Source organism: Sitodiplosis mosellana, unplaced genomic scaffold (assembly GCF_009176505.1).
Source record: "Sitodiplosis mosellana isolate CC-2019 unplaced genomic scaffold, AAFC_SMos_1.0 Smas_scaffold_11, whole genome shotgun sequence".
Taxonomy (NCBI): Eukaryota; Metazoa; Arthropoda; class Insecta; order Diptera; family Cecidomyiidae; genus Sitodiplosis; species Sitodiplosis mosellana.
This window is the reverse complement of record NW_022595253.1, coordinates 820,202-830,751: the sequence shown is the minus strand read 5'-3', so window position 1 is coordinate 830,751 and position 10,550 is coordinate 820,202. Positions and strand designations below refer to the sequence as shown.

The 10,550-nt window shown below is 35.7% G+C and overlaps 2 protein-coding genes across 2 annotated transcripts; both read left to right on the top strand.

Moving 5' to 3' along the window:
* Positions 1-5,891: 5,891 nt before the first annotated feature.
* LOC129567418 (magnesium transporter NIPA2) lies at positions 5,892-8,273 on the top strand. The gene is made up of 2 exons (XM_055444285.1): positions 5,892-6,775; positions 6,907-8,273. The coding sequence occupies exons 1-2, from the start codon at positions 6,547-6,549 to the stop codon at positions 7,791-7,793; spliced, it is 1,116 nt and encodes a 371-aa protein (XP_055300260.1). The 5' UTR covers positions 5,892-6,546; the 3' UTR covers positions 7,794-8,273.
* Positions 8,274-8,700: 427 nt separating this feature from the next.
* LOC129567417 (nicotinamide/nicotinic acid mononucleotide adenylyltransferase 3-like) lies at positions 8,701-10,323 on the top strand. Its single transcript, XM_055444284.1, has 6 exons — positions 8,701-8,885; positions 9,027-9,256; positions 9,322-9,495; positions 9,564-9,665; positions 9,727-9,878; positions 9,972-10,323. Exons 1-6 carry the CDS (start codon positions 8,813-8,815, stop codon positions 10,165-10,167), a joined length of 927 nt encoding a protein of 308 aa, XP_055300259.1. The 5' UTR covers positions 8,701-8,812; the 3' UTR covers positions 10,168-10,323.
* The last annotated feature ends 227 nt before the right edge of the window (positions 10,324-10,550 follow it).

Here is a 10,550-nt window from a genome sequence, read left to right as displayed (position 1 = left end):
AGCACGGTATCCATGGCCATGAATCGGTGAAATGGCAAAATGGGAAAGACGAAACAAAACAACAGAAGAAAAATTGTAACGAATAAATAAAGTGGAAAATAAAACCAACACCGAAAATTGTAAATCATTCAAATGGATCTGCTCCGTTCCGTTCTCGTAAAGAGCTTCTTCTTCATTTCTTTGTCGTTTGGTTTTTGCCGCTTTGTTACAAAATTACCTCCATCAAACATGCTGCTGGTGGTGGTGGTGGTGGTGGTTCAGACATTCGAAACACAGACCGGAGACGAGAGCGAGCGAGCGAGAGATTGTATGTGGTTAACCGGTGTACTTTCTTTGCCATTTACACAGATGTAAATATCGTTCGACTAAATGCTTAGCATTTCGTTTGCAGCCGTTGTCATGAGATTGACGTAGTCGCTTTTACTAGTTTTGCGGTGCGGATCTATCTCTCATTCTCCGTCCAAATGGTTTATCGAAATCAAATGTTCGTTATGCCGAATGGGTTTAAATCAAGATTTAAGCTTGACAGCTTGAAGAAAAATAGAATGGAACTAGCAGCTTTTCACAAGAAATGGGTGGCAAAAGTGAAAACCCAAAGAAGAAAGGAAGTGAGCGAAAAGAAGGAGAAGAAAGAGATAAAGAAAGAAAAAAAATCACCGACGAACTTTGAACGATGAGAATACGTAATGGAGAAAAAGACCCATATCGAACACAAAAAACCGGAAAAATACAAAATAAACTGAAATAAATACGAAATGCCTTGTGATGATTGTCGGACAATAGGAGGAGGAGGAGGAGCAGCAGCAGCCGTTGTTGTGTATGCAAAGCTGTGTTTGTGCGTGCGATTCTGTGTGTATCAGAGAAGAAAAAACTACCACGAAGTTTCGAACCCATGAAAAAAAACAGCAACGATCCCAACAACGAAAACATACACGACACAAAAATTATTTATAAAAGGGTCAGGGAAAAGGCTTTGGATAACTAAGTTTATGGCACTTGTGTGTGTCACTTTAGACACTTGGGAAAAAAGCAAGCAGTCATGTGTGTTCTATAACGTCGTTTACTAACAAATCCATAGCGTGCGCGTGTATACAATATTTTTTTCTATTCTCTTCTGTTATGCACACAAATGTGTATGTGTGCGAGTGAGTGTGAGTGTGTACAAAAGGTTGCCGCGTTCAAACCAACTAAAGCCATAACAATAATAATAATCATCATCGAGCAAAACTTAAACGTGTACACGATGAATAGTAACAACATCATTTTCAGTAACAGCACGAAAAATTGTACATGAAATGTCAGGCACTAGAAACTAGAAAGCAAGACAAGCGATCCGAAAATCATATTATATGCGATTTGTTTTGTATGTGTATGCTTTTTTGCTCTTCTCTCTCTCTCTCTGTTTCTCCCGTTCTCACTCCACGCTGCGACAATTACACAGACAATTTAGCTGTGCATGTATGTATTTTATGTTTCATTGATTTCATTCACCTTCTTTTTTTCCCTTTATACGTATCCCAATGCCCGCTTTTACAACTCTTGTTTATAGTTAACATTGTGGAACCGATAAATGGCAGTGAAGTAACGTAAAAACACATTCAAACTACCAGAACAACAAACTAAGACGACGACGATGAAGAAGAAAAACTTTTGCGATAAGACAAACACTGGAACAGCCAGCATGCACAACTTTCCATTCGATTCAATATTGTTTCTCTTATCAATTGGCCAGTGTGAGACTCCACATACATGTGTGTCTGTGTGTTTATTTCAATCAATTGAAAGTTTTTTTTAGTTGTAAGCAGACCATAACCAGTTCATCTGTCAACTTTTCCGCCAAATAATACACAATCATCAAGAGCCGATGAACCACCAGCGGAATCTGAGCAAAAAAGTAGTCATCCGGTTTATGAGATGCATTCAAAGTGAAAACGAAACAGTGGCCAAACATTGAATCAATTGGATTATCTGGGAAAATGGGTTGCTTTGTGGATTTTCATCAAGTTTGCTTTGAAAATATACTGTGATCAAATTTGCTAACTAAGTTGGTGAAATTTGTGATGCGTCTAAAATTCAAAATGTCTCAATAACGCAAAAGCAGCACGACCAGCATCACCAGCACCACATATATATCGTGTTAGAGTCAGTTCGGTGTCAAATGGCGTGAGCCGGACACAATATGTGGTTATGTGATTCAATTACTGGTAAATTCACTGAAAAATTCGCAAGATATATAGAGAATACTGTGCTACATGCGATCAAAAGAGCGACGAATAAGTCCATGGCGATTTCTATTTTGAATTTTCCAATTTCATTTTCTGTCGTCAATGTGTTTTTTTTTTTCGTTCTTCTTTCATCTCAGTGTGAGTAACTGTGATGAGAATTTAGTTTCGGGTTGGTTTCTTTTTCTTTCGACTCAAACTTACTACAAAGTTTGAAATACGGCAAATTTAACTTGACTTTGTGAATTCAATTTTCGGGAAAATCTCGATAGAAGAAAGTTTCGTAAACGAAAAAAAAAAATTTTCTTTTCCAGAGTCGATTGATAAGAACTTGTTTTTGGCAACAAACAAACTTAATTTTCTATGTAATCAGACCTAAGCGAGTGGAAAACCGTAGAGGCGGTGGCACTCAAACACACACACATTCAGACCGACAAAAAAATGAAATCACATCTGCTTTTGTTTGGGCAATACGTAAGAGGATCAACATTTCAAAGATTCACAGCAGGATCACTTTTCTCTATATCTCCATCTCTCTCTGCTTCTCTGCAATATTATATTAGTACTATTGTAGGTGCTTGGATATTTTTGAAGGAAAAAAAAGTATTAACACTGTAACAGTAAAAAATCATTTAATGATATTGTATTTAACTTTTCTTATTCTGATTCAAAATACGTAAGCTGTTAATTTACGCGAACGTTTTCGAAAACCGTGTTTCCATCATCGGGCGATTTCAGGAAAAAATGCTCTAATTGAATTCGGTTTTTTGATGTAAAAGTTTTTTTTTGTCATGAAATTAGTTAAAAAAAGTCCATATGTATCAAAAGAGCTTATTAAGCTCAGCCTATTTACTTGTTGTATTCCTAATGGAGATTCTTCCACATTCATTTTTTAGGTTTATACTTTTTTCGGTTTGATTTATGTTTCCCTAAATATGTGCAATGTGCACTTATATATATGATAAATGTGACACACAATGGTAAAGTTGCGTTCTTTTATTAATGCGCCAATGCTTCTCTTTGAAAAAGGGGGAATTGAACTCTAGTAGTTCCGATTTAACTATTACATACATCAACCTTGCGTTAATTGACGACGAGACTTAAAAATGGCAGCACGGCACAAGAGCAAGAGCGAATTAAAGAATTTCGATGCCTAAAATTGTATTTCATATAAATGATTTCCTTAATTCTTATGTTGCGTGTGAGCTGTTGCAAATGGAATTTCGAAGCGAAAATTTGCGTCACAATGAAAAAACGGATTTGTGTCCATAAAATGTGTCGTTGGTAAATGAATGTGGCAGAGTGAAAAATGTTTAGAAAAAATGGTCGCACATATGACGTAGTGTTGATGGGTTTTTTTTCTTCATACGGAATGTGTGAATATAATGTGCTACCCATTGGTGTGTTGCGAGGCGGTAGTAAATAAAATCTGTAAGGGCGACATCTTCGTTCTGCGTCAATGATGCGAATGAAAACTTGGTTGCTGTTGACGTTGTTGGAGTCAAAGTGAAAATGATGACCTTTTAAAAATATTACACCACATCTTATTTATTGCTGTCGATTTAGTCGTAAAAATACGGTTTCTTTTCCCGCATAATTAAGTTAAATGTATTTTTATATGGATTTCGTCTGGCACCACAATATATATTCGATCGGGCAATCAGCAGAAGAGGCAATTCGAATAATAATAAGTGCGACAACGCATTCATGTTTATTGATGCTCATCGAGTGCTCAAGAGAAAGAGAGAGTGGAAAAAAGCGAACGAATGAGCGCATGTGAAATGCTGGGAAAATGCCAGTCACTTTAAATTGGAATGAGAATCGTCGACTTTTTTTTTGTCATTATTATTAGAATGACACTGATTTTGTGGTCTCTAAATGGGGTTTTTGTGTACGTCACCGCTGGCTTTTGCTTGTGCTCTCTGCTCTGTGCACTAACCAAATCGATTCGGTTACGGTTATCCCCACACACATATACTGGTTGAATTGAACTGCGGTTAGGTGAATCAAAATGTGTAGCGGTTTCAATTTCGCGGCATTTCATTTTTATTGCTGTCAAATCGCAAAGTCAACATCCTGCTGATGACTTGTGCACAACGCAAAAAGACAATGACAATGCGAGTAAATAAACGTTAAAGCACCATCCCAGAGTCGATTACGATTACGATTTGCATTTGCACTTCAGCACTTTTTTCTCCCTCTCTCTCTCTCAATGCGAATGGCGATTGAACACGACGACAATGATGTCTGACTCTTGAAAACAATCCCACACGAACTAAATGGAGAAACATTAATCGTGGGCAAAAAAAACGGTTTTAAATATTGAAATTGGTTTTGAAAAACTCGATCTCCATTTGATTGTATCGTAAATTCACAAAAATATTTTCATTTTGTTTTTTTTTTTTTCGTTTCACGTGCATTTCAAAACCTAATTCCACGGGATAGAAGCATGTGAATGAGAGTGTACATTTGCATGTTAATAAAAATGCACTATCATGAACCACTCCTTGCTGGCATAGCTTTTCTAGAAGAATAGCAGAGATGTGAATGCATGTATCGACATAATTCCTTCGCCGTGCGGACATTCGGTTGAAACGAGGTTGCATGCTCTACGCTCATGGAAATTAAAAATAGCCCACGTTCCGCGTGAAACAATAGAATAGATTCAGCAATGAATTCTCATTTAAATGAAAAATATCTCGTGTAAGGTTTTGAAATGGGTTTCTGCATTCATTGTTTGGCTCAAACTAAGCCCAGCGTCAAGAGAGGTAATTATGATTTTGCTATGAAGAAATTGCTTTGAAAAAAAACAAAGTAGTGCGTTCTTTTCGACACTCTGAGATGCAGACGCTCATGCAAATTAATTCACGAGCATCATCAGCGTTCATTAACAACATGTAGTGGAAATGAATGTCGTCATTGCCGGGTGGTGTGTGTGCAGAGTACTGAGCAACTGTTTCAGGTACACTGTGAACAACATCTCCCAATTGCTACAAAAAATAATACAAATATGAATAATTGCGGCGTATTTTGCGATCTTTTTTCGCAGTGTACTAAAGTGGCTGCCCAAAAGGCAAAAAAAAAATGCTGAAAAAAATTCCACACTACATTGTATTTTATTTCGCTGCGAGAAACAATGTACAGCTAATTATGAGTATTTAAAGGATAATTGAATGTTATTTTGGACGATGAAAGCCAGCGTTTTTTTTTCAATTATTTTTTTTCTCGTCTGACTTGATTGCTGCCGTTGAGCGGCGGTTCAACGAAAATGAATACAAATTAAATCGTATGTATGTATATTCTTGATGGTATGAGATGCCATCCATTTGTATTCGATCGAAATTCGCATTCAGTTCGCATTTTGTTGTTGTTATTATTGCGTTGTTATAAATTTTGCGGAGGTTCGTATCAATTATTGATTTTCGACTAAAAAAAGCAATAAAATAAATAGCATCATTTGCATTTTTTTCTCCCTCAAACGCAGTTTTCTATTGAAGTGTGAGGATTCGAAGTTCAAAATCAACGCCATCTATTGTTCTATGGCTGAAGTGGCTGAAAATTTAGCCATATTCAAACGCTTTCTGGATAGTAGTAGTAGATCTCTGACGTTGATCAAATGCATTTGACACATCTATCTGTGTCATATGCTTGCGAAAATGTAAACAGAGCTAATGATGAAACGAACAAAAAAATATCTATCTGTCAAACGGCTTAGCACTTATACGGATTGAAGAAAGAATTATTGCGCTGTTAATTGAAGCCTTTTTTTCTTCTAAATTTGCGATAGCATTCCGACCGAAGTAGTTGTTCTATTTTCAGAGCGAAAAATAGATAGTTTTTACAAAAGTTTGATGAGAATACAAAAAAAAAAAATAAAAAAAATAATCACCAAACAAAAGGAATGTGGTAAAACTTATGTGAAAATAATAGTTCCGGATTTTTACGTACATAATTATCAAATGACTCATATCAATTAGTATTATTCACATAGTTGAGCATTACGGTGTTTTGATATCCAGTGTCGCATTGTGAATCGGTTGGAGAAACACGTACAACAAATCAAAAGCCAGACACGAAAAACGGTTCAAAATTGTCGCTTATCTTATCAAAAGGCGTATTGATAAAAGAGTGAGAAAAAAAATTTATTCAATACAAATAATATTGTGTTGGAAAAAGATTAGCACAAACCGAATTATCGGAATGTACATTGTACAAGTGGCGGCAAATAGTTATTAGTGTTCACTTCACTCGATTCGATTCAGTAGTGTTATAGTGTTGGGAAACGAGTTTGTTTTTATTTGGACTAAATTAAAAATCGGGTAAAATGGCGAGCACTCCGTCGACATCGTTGAACGATTTGAATGAACTGTACAGTCAGAAAGAGTTTTATATTGGACTCGGATTGGCTATATCGTCATCGTTTTTCATTGGATCGAGTTTTATCATCAAGAAAAAGGCATTGATCCACTTGAATCGTTCGGGCAGTTTACGTGCAAGCGCCGGCGGATTTGGCTATTTAAAGCAATGGCTGTGGTGGGCTGGCTTAATCACAAGTAAGATACATTCAATAAAAAAAAATGCACCGAGAACAATCTCTGCGCTATCATTTTGTTATCTTTCACGTTTTTATGCGATTACATTTTATTTCAATTTCGTCTTTCTCTGTTTGTGCTTTATTTTGCAGTGGGAATTGGAGAAGCAGCCAATTTTGCAGCATACGCATTTGCACCAGCATCATTGGTGACGCCACTCGGCGCATTAAGTGTTCTAGTGACATCAGTGATGGCTTCAAAGTTCCTGAATGAAAGACTGAATATCCTTGGCAAATTAGGTTGTTTACTATGCATTCTTGGATCCATAATCATTGTGTTGCATTCACCAAAAGAGGTCGAAGTGGAAGATTTGGCCGAACTAATGAATAAATTACAAGATGCATCGTTTATTGTTTATGTGTTGTTCATTGGTGCCGTTTCACTGCTTATCGCATTTTATGTCGGACCACGAATGGGTCACTTGAACGTTGCCGTGTATGTGATTTTGTGTTCTGCTATCGGCAGTCTTACCGTAATGTCGTGCAAAGCACTTGGATTAGCCCTGCGCGATACAATTTCCGGCAAATCAAACGATTTTGGCTTGTGGCTACCTTACGTGTTAATAATCACCACAATCTTCTTCATTTTTGTTCAAATGAACTATCTGAACAAGGCATTGGATATCTTTAACACGAGCATCGTTACGCCGATTTATTACGTTATTTTTACGACTTTGGTTATCGTGGCTTCGGCGATTTTGTTCAAAGAATGGCGTCATATGACCGTTGAAAATGTTATCGGAGACCTGTGCGGATTTTGCATCGTTATTATTGCGGTAATTTTGTTGAACGCTTTTCAAAATGCCGAAATCTCCATTGATGATGTCCGACAGTTGATGAGACCAAGACGCGATCCAATCAGCCAAAAATCACCAATGCATGAAGACGTGTTCATTCGACAATCCCACCGAAATGAATTTCGCAATGGATACGGTACGCACAGCGATGATTCAGCCAAAAATCTAGTCAGACAGTTATGACTAGACTATGAAAAATTATAAATGTACTGAATGGCTGGCCAATCATATGCAGAAAAATAGCAGCAAAAATAAACTTATCACAATTTTCTTACTCTCAATTTATTCAATAGAAGCGTATTTAATATAAATTATATAATTATTTGGAGTTAATCGTTTTTTATATGGATTTTTATTCTTCGAAATTCATTGTTTTGATTAGTTTTTTGTTTAGAATGCCACAAATTGAACTTTCGTTCAACAACTTTTTTTTGTTTAGCAATGAAACCAAATATGAAATGATAAAACACAATGATTTTTATACGTTATTATGTTCCATTCTAATACTTAGGGTTTGATATGCATTATACTAAGTTGCAAATAGCAATATATTGTTACAGTTCAATTATAGCGAAATAATAAATAGATTTAAATATTTTATACTTGAAGCGAAAAATAATTTGAAAAAAAAAAAATCAATAAAATGCCTTAATATTTCAGAAACGTTTTTTAAATTCATTTTGCGAACGTGAATGAAAATGGTTAGGAAAATAAATGGTCAGTAAATCAACATCAGCATATCGGGTGTAAAAATATCCATTCGTTCAAATTTGGGAACTTTCCAATGAAAAGAAAAATTGTCATATTTTCGGTTTACGTTGGCCCGCGTTTTTTCTGTTTTGTTTAGCTTTAGCCTTTATCTAATGTTATGCTCAGCTGCATATAAAACGCAACGGACATATATCAAAAATTGAATGGAAATATAAACAAGACTTTGAAACCGTTTCTTTTATCAAATCGACTGCACAATAAGAAAAACTTTATTTTATCACAATATCACATCCTATCTCAATGCCATGTTCAGTAGATGGCGTTGAGTTCAAACTGTGTCCCAAGACTAGATTTGTCGAATGAATGACATTTCATGCATTCAATAAAGTTTGTTTACAATTTTGAACAGTCGAACATACCATGCCTACTAACTGAGAAAATTGAATATTTTGAATTTGTGTTCGATTTTAAAAGGTAATTAAATTTGTACAATGCCGGAAAACATCATGCTGCTCGCTTGTGGTTCGTTCAATCCTCCGACACCGATGCATTTTCGCATGTTTGGTAAGTGTGCCTATTTGTTTTGGGAAAACTGCATTGTTCTTCGAACATTTACTGAAACTAGGAAGAAATAACTTCAACAAAAATACAAATTGTTCATTAAATTATTGCGAATTAAATCGAATAAAATGGAAATATTTCTAGAAATTGCAGGTAATGACTATCGGGGCAGCAGAGAGGTAAATGTAATTGGTGGAATCGTATCGCCAGTACATGATTCGTACAAAAAGCCGAATGTTCAATTAGTTTCATCTGAACATCGATGCAAAATGATCAAAATGTCGCTCCAATCGTCCGACTGGATTCGACTGTCAAGTTGGGAATGCAAACGAAAACAATGGTCACCAACATTGGAAGTGCTTCAGTATCATCAAGTGAGTTTTGCGTTGGGTTTTTGATCCAAACTCCAATCGATTATCGACTAAGAATCCAATTTCAGAATTATCTCAATTCCATACTAAAAGATGACAACGAATATTGGATGGAAAATGTGCCGAATTGGATGCCATCTAATATAGCCGAATATAAGGAAAGACAAATCAAAGTCAAACTGCTCTGTGGTGCCGATCTACTTGAATCATTTGCAAACAGAAATCTTTGGAATGATACAGAGGTAAGTGGCAGAATCAAAGGGACATTTTTTTTTTCATCGATTCATGTGAATTTTATTTTCTTCTTTAGCTTGAAACTATCTTGAGAGAGCATGGTGTGGTTGTAATAGCCCGTAACGGATCGAATCCACAGAAATTTGTCTTCAATTCGGATCTAATGTATGAGTACAAAGTATGTGCGACTTATTTGTAATGATTAGTGAGATTTTATTTTAATTTGTCTACTTCTGTAGAACAACATAACGATTATCGAAAATTGGGTGCCGAATGAAATCAGTTCAACATTAGCAAGACTACATCTGCGACGTGGTTTGTCAGTGAAATACTTGCTGAACGATGAGGTCATTGAATACATCCACGATAAGAAACTGTACCAGTCAGATTTGTAAGAGATTGTCGCATGATTGCTTGACTTTTGAATAATCAAGTGTATCTACTGCAAAATATTTTCAAAATTTTCATTCCATTCAATTGATAGAAAGCACAGAGCAATATCGGAACAGTTCAAAATAAACGAAACAAGTTTCTATTCCGATCAACCCAAAAGTGATAAGCTAAACATGGATGTAACGGACAGTTCACCGCGGAAAAGAAATAGCGACAATCAATGCAGCCAAATATTGTCTTCCCCCAAGAGGAAATACGCACTCCGCAGTCAAGCAGACGATAAATGAGCTACAACCAAAGCAATGATATCTATTCATCCACATTCGATGTAAACATTGATTCAGTCAGTCACTGCGCGCTACCAGCCATATTAATTTGTTGATTAGTTTTAGACTCTTCGATTCATTGTACTGATATTTATTTGTTGCATCACATAAAAATCCAAAAGAAGAATAATTATGCCAAATCCAAAAATTCCAAAAATTAAATGAGTTTATTCCATGTTAAATGTCAAGTTGACTTGTCAATTCTTGTGTTATTTCGTTGATTTGTTATTACCATTCATATTAAATATTACCAACCGGTTCCATATTTTAATATAGCGAATCCATATGAAAATCATATTTGATAACATTTCCAATGATTTCATCTATTGATGATGTGTATTAGA